Source organism: Girardinichthys multiradiatus, chromosome 1 (genome assembly GCF_021462225.1).
Source record: "Girardinichthys multiradiatus isolate DD_20200921_A chromosome 1, DD_fGirMul_XY1, whole genome shotgun sequence".
In the NCBI taxonomy this organism is placed as follows: domain Eukaryota; kingdom Metazoa; phylum Chordata; class Actinopteri; order Cyprinodontiformes; family Goodeidae; genus Girardinichthys; species Girardinichthys multiradiatus.
In genome coordinates this window covers 14,598,965-14,623,200 of record NC_061794.1, presented here as the reverse complement: position 1 = coordinate 14,623,200, position 24,236 = coordinate 14,598,965, and the positions used below count along the sequence as shown (strand labels likewise).

The following is a 24,236-nucleotide window of genomic DNA, read 5'->3' as shown; positions in this document are numbered from 1 at the left end:
GCATTGTTGGCTCTGGTGTTTCTAATCTTCCTCTTGACAATACTCCATAGATTCTCTAAGGGATTTTAGTCAGGTGTGTTTGCTGGCCAATCAGCCACAGGTATACAATATTCATTAAAGCAGCTACTGGTACTCTAGTGTGGCAGCTGCCAAGTCCGACTGGTAAATGAAATCTCCATAAACCTTGTCAGCGGAGGGAAGCATGAAGTGTTTTTTTTTTTTTTTACATGACACCCTAAATCACTTTGGAAACTTTGCATTGGACCCCAAGCGTTTTGGATTCTGTGCCTTTCCACGTTTTCTCCAGACTCTGGGACCTTGACTTATAAATAAAATGCAAAACTTAATTTCATCTGAAAAGAGAACTTTGGGCCACTAAGCAACAGTAAGGTATTTTTTATCCTTACCCGGCTTAGGCATTTCTGAAGTTGTCTGTGGTCCAGGAGAGATTTAACATAAGAAAGGAAAAAGCCGCAACAATGGCAATTACTTTGTGTCTCATACCCTCTGCTTGGAGGTGTCAGTGACTGTCTGCTGGACAACTGTCAGGAATCTTCCCTATGATTGGGTAAGGCATAACATGGTCATATTATAACATTTCTGTATTAAAAGTCCTTTTTATCTGTCTTGTGTAATGTTCTAAGTTGATAAGAAGGTTTGTTTTAGGGTTTGTTTAGTTGTAAGCAAAATTCAACTGAAAAAAAATAAATACATGCTTTCAAAATATTATTCTCTTTGTACTGAATCAATATAATATATGAGTCTCACTTTGAATTTAATTACTGAAGTAAATTTACCTTTCAATGACATTGTAATTTATTAATATGTACATAGGGTGATCATCTGCAGGACAATGCATCTCTCAAGTCTTTGCTGGATTTCTTAGAGAAATGACTTTCAGATACTGTTCCTCTGCTCTTTTGTTGGTGTTGTTTTTCTCCACCCCTGCTGATATTTGTTCAGTGCTTTCATGTTTTGATGGTCAGGTAGAAGGACTGGGCTGAAAATAGGTAAATAAGCAGGAAAAAAAGACTTTCAGAAACCCTTAAGAAGTATTGATCAAGGGTACCTTAAAAGAATACAGCAAAGGCTGGCTCCTTACTGGGAAGGTAAATGGGGACGGTTTAAAACCTTTGCACAGTAACGTACACCCTTGCTATACGTGGCTTCGTTGTATCCTCATAGTCCGGTTATAGGTCAGAGTGGGCAGGAGTACCTCCCAGCAATCACAAGCAATAGGCAAGGTACACCCTTAACAGATCAGCAATCTATGTTAGGACCAAAACTGAGACAAACTGTGCACCCTAAAACTCATTCATAAAGTCACTTTAAACAAGATAGTAAGGCAAAAGACCATGATAAAACCCCACCCAGGAGAACATGAAGCCAAGACACTCCTATTATGAGGTGACTTGCTTCCTGCCACATACATTTAAACCACTCATAAGCCATGCAGTTATTCATGGAAATTGTGTGCAGGAGTTCAATTCAGGGACTAAGAATTTGTGTGTGTGTGTTTCTGTACTGCCCTCAATCATGTGCTGCCTCCATAAAGTGGTAGTCATCCATCAAAACTTTGAAAACCCCCTAAACTTAGCTCTGCTCTGTCTCAATGATATATGGACATTTTCTTGTTTTATGAAATCTTGCATCGTGATGCACAAACAGCAAATGAGAATTTTTGAAACGGCAATTTAACAATCCAGTGGCTTCACATCCTTCTCTCTGACAATATGTGAGTGAAATTTCATGAAAAGTTGACCTACTGTATGTGGAACATCTACAGGTCCTTCTCAAAATATTAGCATATTGTGATGAAGTTCATTATTTTCCATAATGTAATGATGAAAATTTAACATTCATATATTTTAGATTCATTGCACACTAACTGACATATTTCAGGTCTTTTATTGTCTTGATACGGATGATTTTGGCATACAGCTCATGAAAACCCAAAATTCCTATCTCACAAAATTAGCATATTTCATCCGACCAATAAAAGAAAAGTGTTTTTAATACAAAAAACGTCAACCTTCAAATAATCATGTACAGTTATGCACTCAATACTTGGTCGGGAATCCTTTTGCAGAAATGACTGCTTCAATGCGGCGTGGCATGGAGGCAATCAGCCTGTGGCACTGCTGAGGTCTTATGGAGGCCCAGGATGCTTCGATAGCGGCCTTTAGCTCATCCAGAGTGTTGGGTCTTGAGTCTCTCAACGTTCTCTTCACAATATCCCACAAATTCTCTATGGGGTTCAGGTCAGGAGAGTTGGCAGGCCAATTGAGCACAGTGATACCATGGTCAGTAAACCATTTACCAGTGGTTTTGGCACTGTGAGCAGGTGCCAGGTCGTGCTGAAAAATGAAATCTTCATCTCCATAAAGCCTTTCAGCAGAATGGAAGCATGAAGTGCTCCAAAATCTCCTGATAGCTAGCTGCATTGACCCTGCCCTTGATAAAACACAGTGGACCAACACCAGCAGCTGACACGGCACCCCAGACCATCACTGACTGTGGGTACTTGACACTGGACTTCTGGCATTTTGGCATTTCCTTCTCCCCAGTCTTCCTCCAGACTCTGGCACCTTGATTTCCGAATGACATGCAGAATTTGCTTTCATCCGAAAAACAGTCCAGTGCTGCTTCTCTGTAGCCCAGGTCAGGCGCTTCTGCCGCTGTTTCTGGTTCAAAAGTGGCTTGACCTGGGGAATGCGGCACCTGTAGCCCATTCCCTGCACACGCCTGTGCACGGTGGCTCTGGATGTTTCTACTCCAGACTCAGTCCACTGCTTCCGCAGGTCCCCCAAGGTCTGGAATCGGCCCTTCTCCACAATCTTCCTCAGGGTCCGGTTACCTCTTCTCGTTGTGCAGCGTTTTCTGCCACACATTTTCCTTCCCACAGACTTCCCACTGAGGTGCCTTGATACAGCACTCTGGGAACAGCCTATTTGTTCAGAAATTTCTTTCTGTGTCTTACCCTCTTGCTTGAGGGTGTCAATAGTGGCCTTCTGGACAGCAGTCAGGTCGGCAGTCTTACCCATGATTGGGGTTTTGAGTGATGAACCAGGCTGGGAGTTTTAAAGGCCTCAGGAATCTTTTGCAGGTGTTTAGAATTAACTCGTTGATTCAGATGATTAGGTTCATAGCTCGTTTAGAGACCCTTTTAATGATATGCTAATTTTGTGAGATAGGAATTTTGGGTTTTCATGAGCTGTATGCCAAAATCATCCGTATTAAGACAATAAAAGACCTGAAATATTTCAGTTAGTGTGCAATGAATCTAAAATATATGAATGTTAAATTTTCATCATGACATTATGGAAAATAATGAACTTTATCACAATATGCTAATATTTTGAGAAGGACCTGTATAGGAGTTAGACCTTGTCTGGTTAATCAGACATGTTTCCAGATGAAAAAGCCCTTTCTGGTATTCAGTACTTTATTGTGTTAGATGTTATTTATAGCCAAGTTGTTTTAAAAGCTCAGCGATGTCATGGCTTCCCTCAAAAGCCTCCAGGGGATTTGAGGATGGATTACGTCTTCGTTTTAAGTGAAACATATTCAGACCACCATGAAGTAGCTCAGGCTATTTTGTTCACCTTTTAAGGATTGTGTATAGAGAGAAACCCAAGAATGTAGGGTGTGAGAGCTCTTGTATTGTGTTTTCATTCATACCACCTTCCCTGATTCTGCCAGCTCCCAGCATAACAAGTCAACGCTAGGGAGGAGATTCCTAAAATAGAGATGGAAGGACATGGAGTATGCATTTGCATTATCCTAAGAGAGTGACAGAGATGGAAAAAGACTGAACAGTGAAAAAGCTGTGCGGTAGTCTCACCCCTCTGGGGCGTAAAAACTCTCTGATAACATTCAGGTCGAGGAGCAAGGACACTTCTCCTTACAGATGACTCACTGTGAGTACAGTGCAAACAGCAGTGCAGATTGGACCCAAGAGGCAAGGCAAAGATGCATTTGACTGCTTTAGCTGAATGCAATAGAGGCAGGAGACAGTATTTTACGTACATCAATATTTATTGACAGACTTCACATGCAAAAAGAAGCTGAAATGGCCACATGGCCAGAATGACACAATTTTCAGATAATTTAGCATTTACAGCCGGATGTGTTAGGACTTTTTATGGATCATAATGCAGAAAAGGTTCAAAGTAAATTAGAAATGGTTTTATCAATAGCTTTATTGAGCAGCTGTACCCTAAGCATTGCATTTACTAAGATACAATGCTTCACCCACTTTTTTCTACTTCTCTTTCAATCCGAATTCCCTATGTATGTCACACATTGTGGAAAAAATTAAAGAAATATTTCATCCACATCTTAGATTACACTACATAATTAATAAAATAAAAAATGTAAAAAATAAGATAGCATACATGTTACAGTTTGATATTTAAGGTGCAAATAAGGGTTTATCTTTGTGTATATTGGGTACTTACATGATACCCAATATGACAACCTCAGCAGAGGACTTACTGAGAAAAGTTTATGGTAAGATGTGTGTAATGTAGTTTTTTTCTGGAACTTTATTTCCTGTAACCCTTTTCACTACCAAATCTGTTTCTTGTATCTGTTTTTACTGTGGAGTCTAAAGGAAGGCCATTCATGTAGATTGCATCCACTAAAGCTGAGCGAGTTCTCCTCCTGCTGCAGTGCTGCTTTAATCCGGGGACACAGGTTGTCGCCTACCGCAACAGCAGAGTCCAGAGTGTATTTAAAATCAGTGAGAGATAACAATGGCATATTTTATCCAGACTGTTACATGGTGGTTACGCTTTAAGGGCAAAGTACTGTGACTCCAAACTTTGTGGAAAAGTTTACCTAGAACGGGTTTTCAGTGAGCTGCATTAATCACAACGTGATGGATAAAGTGTGAAAAGAGTTCTAATGTAAAAATGTGTGAGAAAAAAAACTATAATCAATGATTCTGTCAGAGACCTTTGGCCTTGGAAAACCTAATAAAAAGAAACAGCTGCTTCAGAGTGTCTACTAAACCTAAAATCAGTTAATTGTCCACAATCCTGAGGGGTTGTGATTGCTTTAATTTGTATCTGTGACTAGAAACACTGTAGAAAAAAGGGCTAAACTTACTATCTTAATGTCAGTTTTAAACATTTACTGACAAGGGAGGCACACACTCAGTCTTTAATTAATTTAACTAATATTTCCACAAATACAAAGTAATTTTTGTATTATATTCAAAAGTTAATAGTGTACAATACTGATTCAACAGTAATATCTGCATTGCAATGTTGTGTTAGCAAACAGAAATACCCATAATTTCTGCCATATAATTTAAAGTTAAAAGATAATATAAACTGTAAGGGAGTTTGAACTGGCTGATGACTGAAACAGCAAACATTTGATGTGTAGATCCCATCACACAAGTCTCCCTTTGGTTCAGGGCCCATCCAAAAAGTACTATCTCCTAGTCAAGAAAATTTGTTGGGGTAGATTTCTATTTGCCTTGTCTGATTTGGCCATGGTTCCTAGAGTGGCAATACAGAAGGGGACAAAAACTACCCCAGAAAACTACCCTGGTCCCCAGAAATGGTCTCTGGAGAGGAAACGCACCTTTTGATATTATTTAGGAAGCTGGTACTTCCTAAATAATAGGAAGTACCAGCTGTGCAATTTATTGGGAATTGATGAAATTTTAATAACCTTAAGTAGAAATGTCATGATGCCACATTGTTTACACAAAAATGCAACAACGAACTTTGTAAGATTATCAAATTGCTTTAATTTTAAACAATATCTTGTTCAAAGTCTTTGAATTACTCCACCATTACTTTTTCTTTCCAAGAACTAAATTTGTATTCGCTGTGAGGGAGGCAAAAGTCTAGTAGCTTCTTTCAGCCAGCTGACTGGCAGTGTGGATCAACGGTCAAGCAACGGACGACATTGTGGTACTCTTTGGACTAAACAGAAACTCTGGTTCCCCCAGCATTTTTTCTATTATTTTATGAAAAGCATAGGAATGGTACCACTTAAAATTTGAAGTGGTATTAACACCATAAGTTTTGAAAACTGTTGGTATAGTTTAATGCTGGAAATTGACCCATACCTTAAATCTCCCCAACAAAAGTTTAAAAAGATATCTGTTATTATGGTGTGATTGAACAGATATGACATTGTGCGTAAAATATAAGCAAATATACCTTGAAACCACATTTATTCATCTATCTAATTAAGCTATTTCTGAGACTTTCATAAAATAAATTATTTTGAACCTAAAATGATGCTATTGCTGAGGCCTATAAAATTTTTATTCCTACATATCTTCTATACCGAATCATTGTCAGTCAGTCATTTTCTACTGCTTATTCCATAGTGGGTCACGAGGGAGCTGGTGTCTATCTCCAGCAGTCTATGGGCAAGAGGCGGGATACACCCTGGACAGGTCACCAGTCCATCGCAGGGTAACACACAAAGAACCATGCACACACTCATTCATACACCTAAGAGCAATTTAGAGAGACCAATTAACCTAACAGGCATGTCTTTGGACTGTGGGAGGAAGCGAAGCCGGAGTACCCGCTGAGAACCCAAGCATGCACGGGGAGAACATGCAAACTCCATGCAGAAAGACCCGCGGCCAGGAATCGAACCCAGTACCTTCTCACTGCAAGGCAACAGTGCTACCAACTGAACCACCGTGCACTGTTTAGCCAAGAATGATGACGTTCCAGTATATAATCGTGCTGCTTTATTAAAATAACATGTTAAAACTCTTATTAATTGAACGAGTTCATGGTATAATAGAATAATTTATAAAAAAACAAATGCATAAAGCCTTATAGAGCTAAAATCCTAATTTCCTTAAAGAAAACAAACAACAGTGCTGATTCACAATTAAACCAAATTCACACTTATTTATTTGACCTTCCACCATTTTGGTAATTACGTCTCACAGAAAACATGGCTTTGCATCTTAAGGAATTTGCTCTGACCCCACTGGGTTTAGTGAGATGTAACACTTTTCTCCTTCCTAGAACTGCAGCAGATTAAAAAAACCAGGACATGATACCAGCCCTGTTTTTGCCCTTCTCAGTCCTATTAATTCCAGCATGTAGCTTCAAAAGAGTCTGACCCAGAATAATCACCGTTTTCAAGCCAGGGTCAACAGACATGTCCTGAAAAGCAAGCCTCTAGTAACGCAGCACTACACCAGTGAATTTAACAAAGAGTTCTTTGTAAAACTGAGGCTGTGCATTGCATTATCAAAATTAACACAGCACTATATTACATAGAGAATTAACTTCACAGATAAGATGACACAAAAATTTAAATCTAGTAATCAAGATTTTTCCATAAAACCAATTAATATAGTGAGAGTTACAATACCATACAGCACATTCCTTAGACAATATAATTTCATAAATATTTTAGCAAATGAACTTTCTGCTTCAACATTTTACCAAAAAAACAGGTTTTAGTTCTGGCAGCCTGTGGTCTACCTTTTCAGCAGGCATTTGATAAATTGTTTATGATGTCTTTTGGTGGTAGATATGAGCAGGACAGAAGCCAGATACAGGTTTTTGATGCATTTGTGTACATCTGACAAAGAGAACAGAAACAGTGGGCCAAAAAAATATCTAACTAAACCGGGCTGAAAAAACTGGTAGCATGCTATTTTCTAATTTTATTTCCAATGAACTTTTATTAGCGTCTTTCCAACAACTGCTATAGATTACAATGCCAGGTGAAGGATCATGCTGCTGATCAATTAAACTTATTTTGCTAAGTTTGAAATACATCATAGGCATTATTATTTAATACTACAAGCCAAATTGCAATTGGAACAGCAAGACCACCAGTTAACAAGCTGATGTTCTGATCCATCACCTCTCTCTCATAACTTTATTCTTAAATAAATACTATATAGGCTTAATACTATCTGCTCTGTTTTTACATCTCAGTGACCATCCTAGAACACAGAGATTAACTTGAAGATTCTACCATGACCACGATTAGTGGACAAAAAGGTAAACTTTTAAAGTAATAAAACATATATCTCGAGGCTCCCACTTAGACAGGTGTACTTTGAGCAGCGCAGACCCCGCACTGGCTCTGAACACACTCCGTGGACATTTTAGGCTTCATAATTGATTGTACGAATTTTCTACATTTCGGTTACAAATTCCTACAGTTTCCATTAAACTGGCACAGGCTCTGTGACAGGAGCCAGCGAAATACACTGTGCCCCCCCAAGCACAGCCCCCCTCTGTGGTGTTTGTGAGTGTGTCTGTGGTGAAGTTAAGTGTTGTGAAGAATGCAGATTTGTTTGTCTAAAGTGTATTAAAATTGGGGCTGTGGCTGGGTTGTACGAGACCCCACTGCTTGCTGAAATCAGAATCTCCCTCATCCAAACCCCAAAGCCCTAAGTGTCTCTGCATTAAAATTGAGGTGCAGGACAAGGCCAAATATAGCAAAGATGTGGCATTGTATGGTGCTCCCTCCATGCCCACAAGGCTCATCACCCCACACCACAAGAGCCTACTGTTGTGTGGTGTTGCACATATATATGGGAGGTGGGGGCGAGGCACCACGATTGGGGAATGCCAAATATGGTACTGTATGTGTACTGTCTTGAAGTGTGTAGACGAGCCTCTGCTTTAAGATCAGGAGGAATTCTTCAGCATTCAGCATGAGATTCTATCACATTGGTGCACCGATCTGTAATTTTTAATATTGGCCTGGTTGAAATAAGATCCTTCTACATGTTCAGTGGCGTCGGTGTCAACAGAATCTTCTCCTGAAGCATTTTCACATCAGCAGTTTGAAGGTGACCAACCCATCATGCACAACAGTCTCAACAACAAATTGACAGACAACTGGAAGTAATTATAATAAAAATTAAAGCTGCAAGCAGCCTTGAAGGCCCTCGCACCTCAGCGCAACTCGGCCTGTGCAGCAACCGCGGGAGCCTGGCATCGCCTCCTACATGCCACATTCGATGACACCGCTTCACTTCAACACGTGGCAATAGGTGTCACTGTGAGCAACATTTCATATGATCTTTGGTCATGCAGAGTTTTGGCCTGTTAATAAGCATTGAAAATTGGGAGTAAATCGGGCATTCCAGATGGAAGCTGCACTCACTTGTTTGTTTGTGGGTAGGGCTAAAACAACATCATCAATTGACTGTGTCAGCATCTCCATCATGAAGTAATGATCATGTGTACTACATTTCAAGTGGATCCGATGATGTATGAGGGAGATGTAGCCCTTGAAGTGTCCTAGGGGGTGCTGTTGATCCATATTTCAATGTAATCCAATAGAGGTGTTTGGGGGCTGACAAAGATCAACCATATTTATTTTGCACTGAATGGGACCATGCATGTGTAATTTATAGTGAAACGTATGGCCGTGGCGTGTCATCATAATACGCCACGCCACCATAGCCACACTCTCCAGCTAAAGCAGTCAGTACTGGCGACTGTCTAAGACCATGATGTTATCTTTTACTTGGGACAGTTTCACATTGATTAGGTGAAAAACATCAAACACTGATTCTCTAAAGGAAAACGTGACACTTCCTGTTGTCAGGGGGCGGGGCTTCGATTATGTCAGCATCTGACCAGTGAATATTGTTCAGGCCTAGAGGCAGATCAATCCCAAAAGGTTTCAGGTCTCTGTGACTTTTCTTGCAGGAGCTATGTCAATTTTGTCTTTTATTGCTAAAAGTCATATTTTGAGGCGTGACCACGCCCACACGCTTTCATGTATCCAAAAGCTTTTGATAACTTTTAATCCCCAATCCCTTAAGAGTATACTGAGTGATTTTCAAGTCTGTAATTGAAAAGCTGTAGGAGGAGTTCGGTCAGATATGCGGGCTAGAAACGGCCAAAACAGGGTCAAAATGGCAAATTCAATCCAAAATGGCCGAGTTCCTGTGAGGTTTGGACCAATGCTCCAAGAGACTTTTTTGTAGGTCCTGTGAAGTTACATATGTGTACCGAATTTCAGATACCTCAGTCAAAGCATGGCTTGGGGCTGATTTTAAAAGGTTTTCTAGGGGACGCTGTGGACGAATAAGGCCACGCCCACCAAATATGTCATCAGATCTCTGTTGGGGACTGGACTAGGATCGATCACATGGAATTTGGTGCAGATCAGATGATGTATGTGGAAATTAGAGCCAAACGTATGGCCATGGCGTGATGTCCAACTTCGCCGCGCCACCACGGCCACGCCCTTTTATGACAAGTTACTGTGCTTCAAACGAAGTTAGACCCACTAGTTATCTGCCTTCTGACACAGTTTTAAGTGGATGGAGTGTAGACAGCCAGATAGCGACCTTTCCCAGTAAAAAAAGTGACTTCCTGTTCTGAGGGGGCGTGGCTTTGATGATGTCAGCATATGACCCCATAGGATCGTCGGGAACCTGAATGTCCTCCTTCATGCCAACTTTGGTGTGATTAGGAATTTTTTTGGGGAAGTTATTGCAATTTTTCACTTTCGGCGCGAACACCAACTTCGTGTCCCAGCCACGCCCCCTAAACATGGCCGAAAACTCAGGATTTTGATAACTTTTAATCCTCCATGCCTTATCAGTATATTGCCCAAATATGAAGACGATAGCTCAAAATCCCTAGGAGGAGTTTGTTAAAGTTCAAGGTGAGTAAAAGTGAAAAATGGGCAAAAATTGGCCTTTAATCCAAAATGGCCGACTTCCTGTGCATTTTAGGGCATACCCCCAGGAGACTTTTTTTCTTTGTTTGAGGAGCTCTAGCATTGTGCCGAATTTCAGATCTGAACGACTTACGGTTCGGCCCATCTCAGGTTTGGGGGTGTGGCTAAGTGGTTTGGCCACGCCCACTGACGACGACATCAAGGATGAAGAATTTCACGCAGCGTGTGCATCTAGGGGCTTGGCAAAGTCCCCATATTGCCCCGCAAAGAGGCAACGGAATAATAATAAGAATGCCTACGATTACAATAGGCCCTTGCAGTTTTCCTGCTCGGGCCTAATTATAATAAAATAAAATGACTGAACAATGGAATGAAAGGTACATACTTCCATGAAGGATATTAACACTTAAATTGTTATCTTGTCTGCTGTTTGCCAAAGAGGGAGGTGACACTGTGATATATTTTTTCCAAAGAAGGGCTGAATTGTTCCGTACTTAATGGTCTTACTCTAATTAATGAATTTAAAATACTGTCAAAGTGTTATATTTTTTATCTTACAGAAAAAACCTTGTGCATTCAAAAATGTTGCTGCGGCATCGAAACCTTTTTTGGAATCAATGTCAAATTTGAAATTTTAATGTCATGACAACCTTTGAACATTATAATAACTTTCTTAACCACGTTAACCCGTGATGGATCGGCATATTATGGTTATCCTGTAGAAACTCCAGTTGGGACAGAATATCGAGTATCGAGACTGCTGTGTCTGGAATGTCATTGCTCTGTTGGTTAAGTGGGACAAAATCAAAATAATAATATTTACCATCTGATACTAATTAAACCTGTTGTTGCTATTATTATTTTACTGAAAACAGAGCTGTTCTTAAAAATGAACACACCTCTGTTAAAATACCAGATTTTTGTGATGTAATAAGTTGGACTATGAGAAATCATTTAAAATCTTTTCCATTATTAATATGATATGTATCCTGATCAATTCCACCAACAAAAACAATTAAGTTTGTTTGAAAAATAATTGTAAAAAAAAGTGCAATAACCTGGTTGCATAGGCTTCCAGTGTTCTTGGTGCACAACCAAAATCAAAGAAGTCCGATTAACCTGAGGTTCAGTACTTCTTGTATGTTTTTCAATGATATTTGCTCATTTGCATCTTTTAGCCAAAGCCACAGTTTGCAGAGATTACAAGGGATCAAATAGATCTTACTGTACAATCACAAATGCTAAATCATCAAAACATGAGTGTAAAGATACAGAAAGCTGTTCAGCGATTATAAAAAGGATTTAAAAGTTGTAATGCCAATAAAGATTTTCCATTTGCTATAAAGAAAGACATAAATACTTTTTGACATCAAAACTGAAAACATGTAAAAAGGCTCCTTTTTTACATGTTTTATTATGTTTTGAGAAATCCCTGTTTCATGTCTTTTCAGAAACATGCATCTTGGTAAAATGGAAGTAATTTTAAGTCTCAATCTCTCAGGGTGTAATAGTATTTATGGAAAAACAAGCCCTAAATAAGTTATACAGCTGACTGTACTCTAGATTCAAAGCCACATTGTAAGCCAGGGCATTTGGCAATGTAACATTAGATAAGCTTTGAATAAAAGTTAAAATTGTGAAAGTGATACAGTATATTGACTGCTGTAGGAGATACAGTTTATAGCCTGGAGTAACTTTGCAAACAAAACATTTTCAAATATATTGCAGAAAACCTGGACTCCAGATATCTGAGATCCGCAATGAGTTTTGAAAATAACAGTAACAGCTTGACCATCTGTCAGCCACCATATGCATTCAACCAGAGAGTAGTTAGATAGCTAAATGTTGTGTTATTATAAATGAAGCCATTGCCTCTCTCCACTCAAAGCCTCAATAGATGGTGTTGTAAACCTTTGTGGCATTCAGATTAGACCATGATCGCATTTTACGTAGTGCTTGCACAGCTGAAATATCTTAGAGTGGCAAATCAAATGCAAGCTTCAACTCAATAAACATGACATCGCTCAATTACACAATTAGTAGTTTTCTCCTTTTTTCCATCAGGTCTTCGGTGTCACTCCATTTACATTTCTTTGCATTCAATGGGAAAACAGCAACAAGTAGATATGGAATCCTTGCATTTTTATATGTTTTTTTTACATGCTGTTTACACAAAAATTAGGTTGTACAGTAATAATAATATAAAAATGCTGATTATTAAGCTCTTTATTTAATGCTATATGCAGGGAAAACCCATACCATAAATAAGGAGAAGAAGTATGTGCTGGCAAAAAACCTTATAATGTATTTTTAAATAAACATATCTTAGATGTATTATATCACCTTATTTTTTTTCAGCATCAAAAAAGGGGAAAAGTCAAAACTGATTCCAAAATTCCACACCAGGGATTAAAGTACTATGTTACCACTTATAACATCCCAACCCCAAATAACATTTTTAATTGATGTGTCTCTGGAAAACTGCACTTTTGATTGTTTTTTGGCAGGTCTGTCCTAGCTAAATCAATGTAACCGACTGTTAATGACAAAGTAAATAGAAAACGTTAGAGTATGCAAAATGCTAAAAGTAATTCTCCTCAGCATTGATGAATGCTGAATACTGGATATTTATGAATTACGGGGCTGCATCACTTATTCAGCTGTTCCATTTAAAACTCAGTTTAACTGGCACCTTACCCACAGCGCAAGACGAAAACATACTCCCTTTGGTGTCACTGAAGGAAAGCTTAAGTACATTCTTGAAGTGGTGCTTTAGATTTAATCTGCCTCAAAAGTCAAATGGTTCACTTGAGGAAATTAGATCTCCATTCAGTACAAATTTCTGAAAGACTTAAAGTATCATGGTAATGTAACCCCCTTTGAAATGAACTAGGACATTTGTTATGCTACATATGCAAACAGTTACAACCTCTTCAGACTTTTCAACACTTTTTTTATCCAACAATATACCTACACACAGCCTAAAGCTGTGGGATCATCAAAACTCAGACCACACTCATTTTAATGCAGCTGGGCTTTATGGTTATTGCATTATTAGTATTATTATGCATTTTAGCCTTGTAAATGTTTTTGCAGCTTTTTCTACTTTGAAATAGATTTACAAGATTATGCATCCAATGTAATTCCAAGGAAAGATGAGAAAGGTGGCAGACTATTAGATTAAATCTGGATGCAGTACTTTTTTGTTTATAGTATTTAGAGCCAGTCTTTACTTTTACAGCGCTTTAGACATGGCCCTATAAACGCAATATAATCATATCATTTTTAATATGTGTCACATAATTATATCATTATTGGAAACAAAAGGTGCAGTGAAGAATGCATACCTTCTACATTTGGCCAGAAAGTTGGCTGAGTATTTAGTATATCAAAATACCTGTGGTGCTTTTAGAACGCATAAGTTAAATAGTCAAAGCCAGATTCATACTGTATGATAGACAAAATTGTTCAATGTCAGAGAATTTTAAGAAAGTCTCTGGTCGTCAACTTGAATCTGTTGTTGAGGTTACTCGGGTGTGACAGATTGGCTGACAGTCCATTTAGCTCTCTCAAGGGATGGCAAATATCAAGAAGTGCCTGGAATTATCGTGTCGTGCAGTGATGTTATAAACTAGACTGCTGATGCAATATTTTTTAAAGCTTGTCTAGTCTTTCTAGTCATCCAATAATTTGTTTCTGACAGAAACATTACATTTATGTACATCTGCAAAGCCTGAGAAGGTAAATTGTTCTTTATGTGTCTAAAATTCATCAAATTAAATCGAATTCTCTTTCAAATGTTTATAACGTGTTTTAAAATTACATTTTACTAAGCCTAGATATTTACAGGTCCTTCTCAAAAAATTAGCATATTGTGATAAAGTTCATTATTTTCCATAATGTCATGATGAAAATTTAACATTCATATATTTTAGATTCATTGCACACTAAGTGAAATATTTTAGGTCTTTTATTGTCTTAATACGGATGATTTTGGCATACAGCTCATGAAAACCCAAAATTCCTATCTCACAAAATTAGCATATCATTAAAAGGGTCTCTAAACGAGCTATGAACCTAATCATCTGAATCAACGAGTTAACTCTAAACACCTGCAAAAGATTCCTGAGGCCTTTAAAACTCCCAGCCTGGTTCATTACTCAAAACCCCAATCATGGGTAAGACTGCCGACCTGACTGCTGTCCAGAAGAAGTCTGAAACAAAATTAGTAGACATTTTCACTCTTCCATGTTGCTCCTCAGATACAGAGCTGAACATTTCTAAATACCTGTAACACAAATAACAACTGGCCAATTCTCTTTGCTGATATTTCCCATCAACAGCATAGAATTTAAATAAACAGGACATCACTGAAGTATTCTGTCTAGAATATATATATATATATATATATATATATATATATATATATATATTTCTTTTTCTTTTTTTTTTTTTTTTTTAAGTAAACAATGCCATTTTATAATGATTGGTTTATAACTGTCTCTTTGTCTGTGAAAAAGAATATTTGCTTTTGTCCCCTAGTACTATGTACAGTATGTATAGTAAGTACCATGTTGTGCCTTCAAGATCAATGATTCTGCAAGTGTGATATCTTCAAAAGTAATTTATCTGTGTAAGTAAACCGTGTTAGAGTTCTACAAAGGTCAGGGAGATCTGTAGGTTTTGTTGTGAACCAGAATAATCTTTGCAAATACATATGCTGTGTCTGCATACTCTGAAGGAAATGGCTGTTGTGCAGTGAGGCACCTGTTTTAGACAGGACAAATTTAATCTCTTTACATTGATAAATATCATCTGCATGTACCCGTGCAGCAGAAACTGACTCCAGGGGGCAGGAGCTGATCTGGTCAAGGTGGATATCCTGTATTACCCAAATAAACACCACGGTTGGCTTTCTGTGGAGTTCCAGAGATTTATGGATTTATTTCGTGGAGCAGGCCACTGGGAGGCAAATATTGTATGAAGTCTTCCAAATGTGCCAGTGGTGTTTAACCCACAAACACACACATAAACATACCCAGACTTTATTTAACCCATAACTGTCTAAGCTGCAACAGCTGCTACAATGGCCGCAGAGTAAAAACCATGGTTGAGACCAGAAAACAGTTCAAAGATAAAATAAATAAATAAATAAATACAAAATAAATAAAAACTCTGAAAACAACAGAAAATGGGGAGGTTAGAAAATATTGTTGCATTTGGTTAAATAGGGCTCCAAGACGCAACAGCCAAGGGTTTTGCATCATCCCATTAATTACTCCCACTGCACAATGTCCTCCAGCTCTGTGTATATGACCCACATGCTCAGTAAGAAGAGGATTAGGAGAAACAGGGTGAAAAAGAAAACAGAAAAACTGGAAAATTGCTCCAATTATAAAAGCCTTTTGATGTATTAATTTTACCGTGCCCCATGTCACAGTCCACATCAATTACCACTTAGATGTTAAAAACAAAGTAAAGCATTTATTATGAAGTATTTCACCTGAACTGTGAGATTCTCCGTGCTGGGCCAGTTAATGGAAAAAGCCTATGATGGATAAGTCTGATCCTTTATAGAAGCACTATTGATCCAGCGAAAGCTCACTACATTAATCAGGTATAGTATGAGCTCTGTGCTGGTAATTCTGTTACTCTGCAGGATGGATGTGATTCAATGTAACGGCAGCAAGACACACCTTTTCATTTTGCACAAACTATACAAGATGGTAGTTACAGTTTTGTCCAAAGGTGGCTGGGACCAGTTGCAGCTAGGACCTGTTGGTTTGCAAGAGGAGGCTAGTTGATAAGTTTTGGAAAATTTTCATTTGGATCGGAGTCAATTTTCCTTTTGTCAATACTCAAAGGATGACAGTTTACTGAACAAACAGTGTGTGCATGCTTTTCAGGTATAACTTATCTGGCAAGATGAAAACACCATGAATCTGAATGAGGAGTTGTGTATGAGGGCAATAAAAGTTAAAAGTAACCCATGACCAGGTTTTATGTGCAGCACACCAAATGATCTGATCTTGACAACTTGCAGGGTGGGATCTGTCAGGGTTGCCAATCAGGCACAAGATTTATCTAACATCAGCAGCACATTTTTAGCTGTTTGCTGATGCAGTCAAGCTGCAGATTCGGGTCTTTGAGCAAATTTAAGGGTGTAAAGCAGGAGAGAGCAGGAGAGATAAAAGGAGAGATTTAGGCACACGGTCTTATACAAACACACATAAATTCACATGGACAGTTTCAAATAAAAAAATATATGAAACTACCAACCGTCTGAACTAATCAAATTGATATTAAACTAAAGGCATGTGATAGAGCTGCTATGGCAAGAGCAATAAAAGGCTCCCTCTCTTGCTAAGATTGTCATTGTTTTAGTATTTGGGGTTCATTAAGGCTGAACAATGTAGAGCAGTGATGTAAAAAAATATGTGGTAGCACGGATGTGCACTGCACCGCCTTCGAATGAACATGTTTATAAGCAGCATTAAAGCCTGATTAATGTATATTCAATACCTACCAGAATAATATTTGAAGCATTTGCCCCCATCTATTTTTTATTTATTTATTTACTTATTATGTGTCATGAACTATTAAAAGTGCCCAGCCCGCAAGGGCTTACAAAACACCAAAAAAAAGGCAGACATCTACTTACAATATATCAAACAAAATATGTCCTCTTACGTTGAAGCCAAGTGCTCAACAAAAAGTGAGCCAAAAATATTGGCTTATGCTTAAACAAATATTTGACCTTGTCCTCATGTGACAGTGTAAATAACTGTGCTGCAACATTAGACAATTTACAAAATAGTTGACTTCTTAAATCATAATAAGGACAGTAAAATACAAAATGCAATTCATTTTCAGTTTATGTTGGCATAAACAACATATCCTCTCCTCCTCTGGAACAGAGGGAAACCGTCCAGTCTCCAAAGCCAAAGGCAAAGTCCCAGACCTTACCTGAGCACACACGGATCTCTGAGCTCCAGTTAGATTTAATGTAACATAAGGATCAGGACCAAAATGATCTTTTATCAGAATAACTACAGGAGTCCACTTTCCACAGTAACAGACACCAAACAGCAGAGTGATGTCTGTGCGATTTGGTAGTGCTCATCGTAGTAAGATTGGATTTTTAGTTTCCGACCATCCAGTGACCAGTCAGGGCTAGTCTGATTCCTGTCACCTACTGGTTACTCAATCTTGTAACTATTTGTTGGGCCTTTAGCTTTCCACCTTGATGTACTACTGCAAATCTAAATGGGTGAGAGATGCTACTGTAGTTTTCTGCTCCAAGACATCATCAGCAGTTTGCAGATCATATCACCATCTCCAGGTTTACAGCTCTGTTGCATGGTCTAAAGAACTTTAAAGTTTCTAGTCATATAAAAACAAATGAATATTATTCATGCTACTATTTACTGTTCTTTGGTCACAGCACCTAACTTTAACAGCTAATGTGTTATTAGTTTTCCCAAGGCTATAAAATCAAACTCCAGTCTTCTCAACTAAAGCGTCCAATATACATGTTTGTGTTGCAGGGAGGAAAGGGAACCATAACAGCAACCATGATCTTAATCTATCTTTACTTACAGCCACAATCCAAGTTAGTGTTGTGTAATTTATGCTTCCCTGCTGTTGCCATCAGTAGCCTCAACAACAGATCTTGTTTTCATTTCTTCTCTCTAATTGGAATCTCAGGGATGGTCAAATGAACCACAGTTGGACACGTCTGTTTTGTGTATTTCACCATTAGACAGGGACAACCTGTCCTGGTCTGCCTGGATTTGACAGAGCACAGGGTGTTAACAACACACTCCTAGAGACACACACTCACATATAGTCACACACGCCTCCAGAGGATATGATCTCAGAGAAGCAACACAGCCTATTTCACTGCAAATTAGGTTAATCATGCTCCAGAGAGGCCCAGTTAATAACCCTCATAGAGACTATTAAGATGGCACCTAAATCATAGGACTATCTGAATATCTGATGCCCCTCATACAAAAGTGTCATGTTTGGCCATGGAGTTGTGGTGAAAGCTAGTTTTGAGAATGAAGAGGTGGGGTCACATAATGTCCATCAGCTGCAGACCGCTGATGTTACGCAATTGGTTTGTGTATTAGGAGCCCTTGTTCATTAAGCCAGTTATATTATTCCGAATTAGACCATTAGTCAGATACAAACCACAATTTAATGCAGCAATAACACAGCGTATGCAGCACATGCTCCCCATGAATACTGATATGAGGATATAACAACTGAGCTTTCTCAGCTCACTAATTATTATAACAATTTTCTCCTTTATCTTTCATGTTACCAACATTTGAGTAAATTTAATATTTATCCTGACTAGAATTATTTAGACACCCCAAGAATCAGTAACCTCTGGGAAAGAACTGTACTGAAAGAAAAGTCCTTGGGAAAGGTAACTGGTGTCTCTGCCAGTTATATTATGCAGCCAAGGTAATCTGAAGCCTGATCTGCTGCATCTCCGGCGTGTTGGTGGGATGTGGGCTCTCTGTGGGAAAGCAAAAACTGTGTGACGTCCATGAAAGATTCACCGGCGAGGTGCAGAGCCTGGCATAGATGAATAGTCGCCCTATAAGCTCAAATTATACACAATTACAGCCGCTTTCATCTTGGATCACATTTAAATGTATCTTCCATTGGGAAAATCTATCATGTACATAGTATTTCATTTACAATGAGAGGGGAATTTTCAAAATCTAACCTATTTTGACATTGTCCTCCATTTGTATAGCCCAAATAGAGACAAACTTTGCTCACAAACAACCAATTTTGACAATTTACAGCATGCAGTCATTTTTCTCTTAAAACAACTACTTTATTTAGAATGTAGTATGAATAGTGCTGAAAGAATACATTAACATCTGTTAATCAACAGCCAACAAAGCCTACCATATGTGCTACAGAGATGTCCCTTCTGTGAAACTATTTGCAAACTTGTCCCATAGTCAAATGGAACTACATGGGGCAAGGCAGGGACACAAGGGTAAAGCGTGCAACTGATGTAGGGAGGCTACAGTCTTCGAGGCAGCCGTCAGTGGTTCGAGTCCGGCCCGTTGACCTTTGCTGCATGCCTTCCTCTCTCTCTCGCTGTCCACCCCATTTCCTGTTGGCCAACTTGCAAAACAAAGGCCACTAGAGCCACACAATTTAAAAAACAAACTACACTTCCACATACACAAACACATATTAGATCATTATTTGTGTTCTGTTATAAATATATTTTTTCAGTCAATAGATTTAGTAAGGCCTTCAAATAAAATCGTCTGTTATTCCAGTTGAATAATCTTACATTGTAAATTTGAAAAAACACTATACTCTTCAGTTGGGAAAAAAACATTAAGAAGTGACGTTTTTTTACAAAATCACAAATAACAGTTATTGGTACTGCTGCTGTTAATCATTTTTGTACTACCCCTTTTTAACAATAGCCCACCACTTAGTTTTTTCCCATAACATTTCTCAGAGTTGGAGCAAAGGGATATGGGATCTTTGACCATTTTCTCTAGATCATCCAGAGTCCTCGCTTACCCCACAGGATTGCCATATCATTTAAGTACAGGGACTGGCATGCCCATGGAATAAAGTTGGTTTTGTTTCTGGTCCACAATTTCATTTTTTTGCCATTTGTCTTGGATCATTATGTCACTGTAATTCCAAATAATTATCTACTTATATCCTATAGGTAGAGGCCAAGAGATTTCTATGTAAAATTACCTGACATAATTAATGATGTCATGCACTCTAACAAGGTTCATATGGCCTTTGGGGAAGAAACGGGCCCACAGCATCACAGATTCCCCACTGTTTTTAACGAAGTGGTTTTCCATCCTCTCATCCTTTGTTTTACATCAAACCCACCTAGAAAGTGTTCATGGTAAGACAGAAAGGACTTTCACGTGCTATGCCTCCCAAACAACTGTTTGGCATGTTGATAGCATCAAATGGTTGGTATGCAGAATTGGTGCCACTCTTTGCTGCAGTTCTTTCACAATAAGCTTGGACTTTTAGTTTTTACAACCCTTACTGCCCCGCTCGCTCTGTATGATGGCAACTGTTCAGACTCTTCAGGCAATGAGGCCACCCCTCACACACATAAATGTGCTCAAATTAAAAGGTGATTTTCTTTGTAAATTTTTTACTTTGAGATAAAGGTGCTGCCAAAATAGTAAATAATTTTCTTTAAGGGTTTTTACATATATTCCACAGGGGTTCCAATGAGAGTGACACTGGGGACCCAAGACTCACATATTAAAAATATGTATGTGACCTATTCGTCCCTTAAAGGCTTTGAGTGGAAAACAAGACAATGTTTATTACAATAATAACAGCATCGTTCTAGTCAGGGCCTCTAATTATATAATTAAGATAAAGCGTGATTATCAAGATCCTTTTTTTCCAGAGAGTCTTAATGAGATTACTTGCCCAAAATACATAATGAATAACAATCCTGAAGATCAGTAAAAGCTGAGGTGTGGAGTTTTTTTATCTTTCCATCAGCTCCTTTTTTTGAGTTTTCATCATTAGTGCAGTAGCATATACGCCTACATATCTCCATTCCGTGGGCAGGTTTTATCTGTTCCAACAGGTACAGTAGCTGTTTCCTCACATCCTCAGAGTTCAATAGTCCCTCTTTTTTCTCCACATAAACACACACATTATGGACAGCAAGACTTCTCCCTCCAAATATAAAAAAAGACTAAATAAAATAAGGGAAAAAAGGACTTTCCCTGGGAGGATCCATTCACTAACTGCTAACACCTGACAAGAACAAATGATGCAAGCTTTCAACCACCGTTTGAGACAAAGTGGCTTACAACTTGTAACAAGCTGCTGCAGTCTATAACACCAGTTGCTGTTTCTTCAGGCATTCCCATTCTGATGTTCCAAATGCCCCCGACAAGTGCCAAGAAAATTCCTCAAATGGGAAACTAATCTATTTGAACTTTAGACCGTGCCAGATCTGAAACCAATTCATTTCATCATCTTGTGCATCTACCGCTCTGCCGACGCCAGGCACTGCCATTACCCTGTGAGGTCAGCCTAGGATGTGGAGAGTGTGTCATGCATAATAAATTAATGGATACATTCGGGCAGGAATTAGATATGCCAGGCAGGAATGAGATTCAGCAGGTGGTAAAAGAACCTGAATAATCTTAGATTGTTGTTCATTTAGGAGCACTTTACATTTACAGCTATTTTAATGAAAAATTAAGGTGTCCAAAATTGGCTATTAATTGAAGACTTCCTAGGAAAGTTAAACTGAATACCATACTTTCCACCTTGTTTAAAAATACAGGAATATTTCCCACAAAACAGCAAAAAAATATAAAATAATATCAGTTCAGTCAGGTCAAGTTAGAGCATCTCTTCTATTAGCTTCCATGGAATAGCTTTTCAATCCCAGATAAGCTCAGATCAGTACTGCATGCCACCACCAGCAAACAGAAACTTTCAAAGCACAAAACTCAGAAATATTATAATATATGGGTATTTAGTCCCAAATTAATCTGTCTTCTTTCAAAGGAACGTTCAATTACCTTTAATTTAACCTTCATAAAGTTACCCTCTAATTACATTATAATTGCGTTTTCCATATGTTTGCTCTCACAAGTGTGGCGGAGGTGTCAGGGCTAACCTTGAGGCTCTGCGCGCGTGCGTCTCTGACCGCGTGTGAGCTGTACTGTTGGCGACCCCTAGCGTCGCTGACGTGAACATTTCTTCTCAAAAACATTGTTTTCGCGTAAATTTTCCCTGTTGTCGGTACTTGGTTGCAAAACTATAGACCGTGCTTAATATGTTCTCCACCATTCTGTTTTCTTTTTTACTAGAGGTAACACCGAATATGTTTTTAATCCCAATAGACGTATAAGTTGCTTTGGCGTAGGTTTTAAAACTGAGCAGGTGGTCAAATTTTCGAATGGAAAAATTAGTTTCTTCAAGCATTTATTGACAATACTGAATGCGTAACAAATATGCCTCACCTGCGCGCAGCGCTCCTTTTTATCCACATCTTATCTTGGCTGCCGAATCCGCCTCAGTCCTCCTGGTACCCTCCCATTTGGACGGCTTTCCACCAAAGTCTGGGGCAAATTCTGGTTTGAGGAGAGAAAAGCACTCAAGTTACGGACCTTACTCCAGCTGTCAACGCCAGCATCGTTGTTTTAAGCCATATCCTTCAACGTGGCGCACATCGAATTCCTCCGAGAAGATGGGCAAATTCCACATAAAATTAAACAAAAATGCCAGAACAATAGTCAGTTCGCTCAGAAGTTCTTCATCTGATGCTCTGTTCTCTTCCTGGTCATCAGTTAAATGCAGATGCGGGCAGGTGAGCAGATGCCCTCAAACTTTGCCTCCGCGCAAAATCATTAATTCCCTCCCTCCGACTGAAAGTGCAAGCGCATAAGATGCGGGAAAAACGGGGCGAGTAGTTGGCTTCTTCATCACTGAACTGACAGCACGTCGCTTACATTGTTGAGAGGCAGATGAACGTCCGAGAAAAAGAGAGAGAAAAAACACAGAGCAGGCAAAGGATGCACGGATGATCCAAGTCAGCAGCGCTAGTAGGGGGTCCTCATTATCTCCTCACATCTCTGGAGATGTTAATGGTTGAGGAGGGGTTTAGATAAAGTAAAAAAGGATGAAAAAAATATGGAAAATAGGCGAAAGTGAAGGAAGGAAGAAGGAGCGCGATGAAAGAAAATCCGGGAAGATCAGTGTTGTTTCAGAGGAGTTGGAGAGAGAGGGGGGATGAGTGCTTGTCATTACAGAGGAGAGGAGGATGGTTCGTCTCCTCCTGCTGCTCCTCTTCTCTCAGACTGACGAACGACCTGCCTGCCGAGCCCCACGTTGCCATGACGTCACCGTAAAGCCAAATATGTCATGTGCTGTAGCGCCTCGCTTCATGTGGGAGCGCGCACACGCACATTATCGTCGGGCTTGCTATGTTGATGGAGAACACCGAACTTTACTTACCTGTATAGGTGGCAGCGTGATTGAAGGGTTATTTGTTTGGGATACGAATGTACAGTGTAAAAGTATTCAAATTCAGTTTTTAAGTAGTTTATTGAGATTTAATGTGACAAACCAACCAGAAGCACTGCGTAATGGTGGAGTGGCAGCAATATATTTTTTTTACTAATGAAATTTGGATATGTCATAACTTTGCAGGTTTTGGTACTGACTGGATGGATTGCATGTGTCAACATCAACTTTTCAGATTCTCAATTGGATTTAGGTCTTTGACTGGGCCATTCTTAGACGTGAGTGTATTTGGACATAAACCAGTCCATTGTAGCTCTGTCTGTAGGTTTATTCGGGAGGTACTGCGAGGAGAACCTCTTTCAAGTTTTTTGCAGCTTCTAAGAGGTTATCTTCTGGAATTGCTCTGTACCTAGCTCCATCCATTGTCTCCTCATATCAGACCAGTTTCCCTGTTCCCACAGCAAGATCCTCTCACCACCATGTTTCATATTGGGGTTGGTATGTTAAGGGTGTGTGCACAGTTATTTTCCTTTCTCTTGAAGAATTTTGCA

The 24,236-nt window shown here is 39.0% G+C and overlaps 1 protein-coding gene across 1 annotated transcript in view; it reads right to left on the bottom strand.

The window, feature by feature from the left end:
• ajap1 (adherens junctions associated protein 1) overlaps positions 1–23,507 on the bottom strand; it is a 97,156-nt gene extending 73,649 nt beyond the window's left edge. Inside the window, exon 1 of the mRNA XM_047372408.1 lies at positions 22,683–23,507. Coding sequence (XP_047228364.1) covers positions 22,683–22,711 — 29 coding nt within the window. The 5' untranslated portion in view covers positions 22,712–23,507. The remainder of the gene's footprint in view (positions 1–22,682) is intronic.
• Positions 23,508–24,236: the final 729 nt, after the last annotated feature.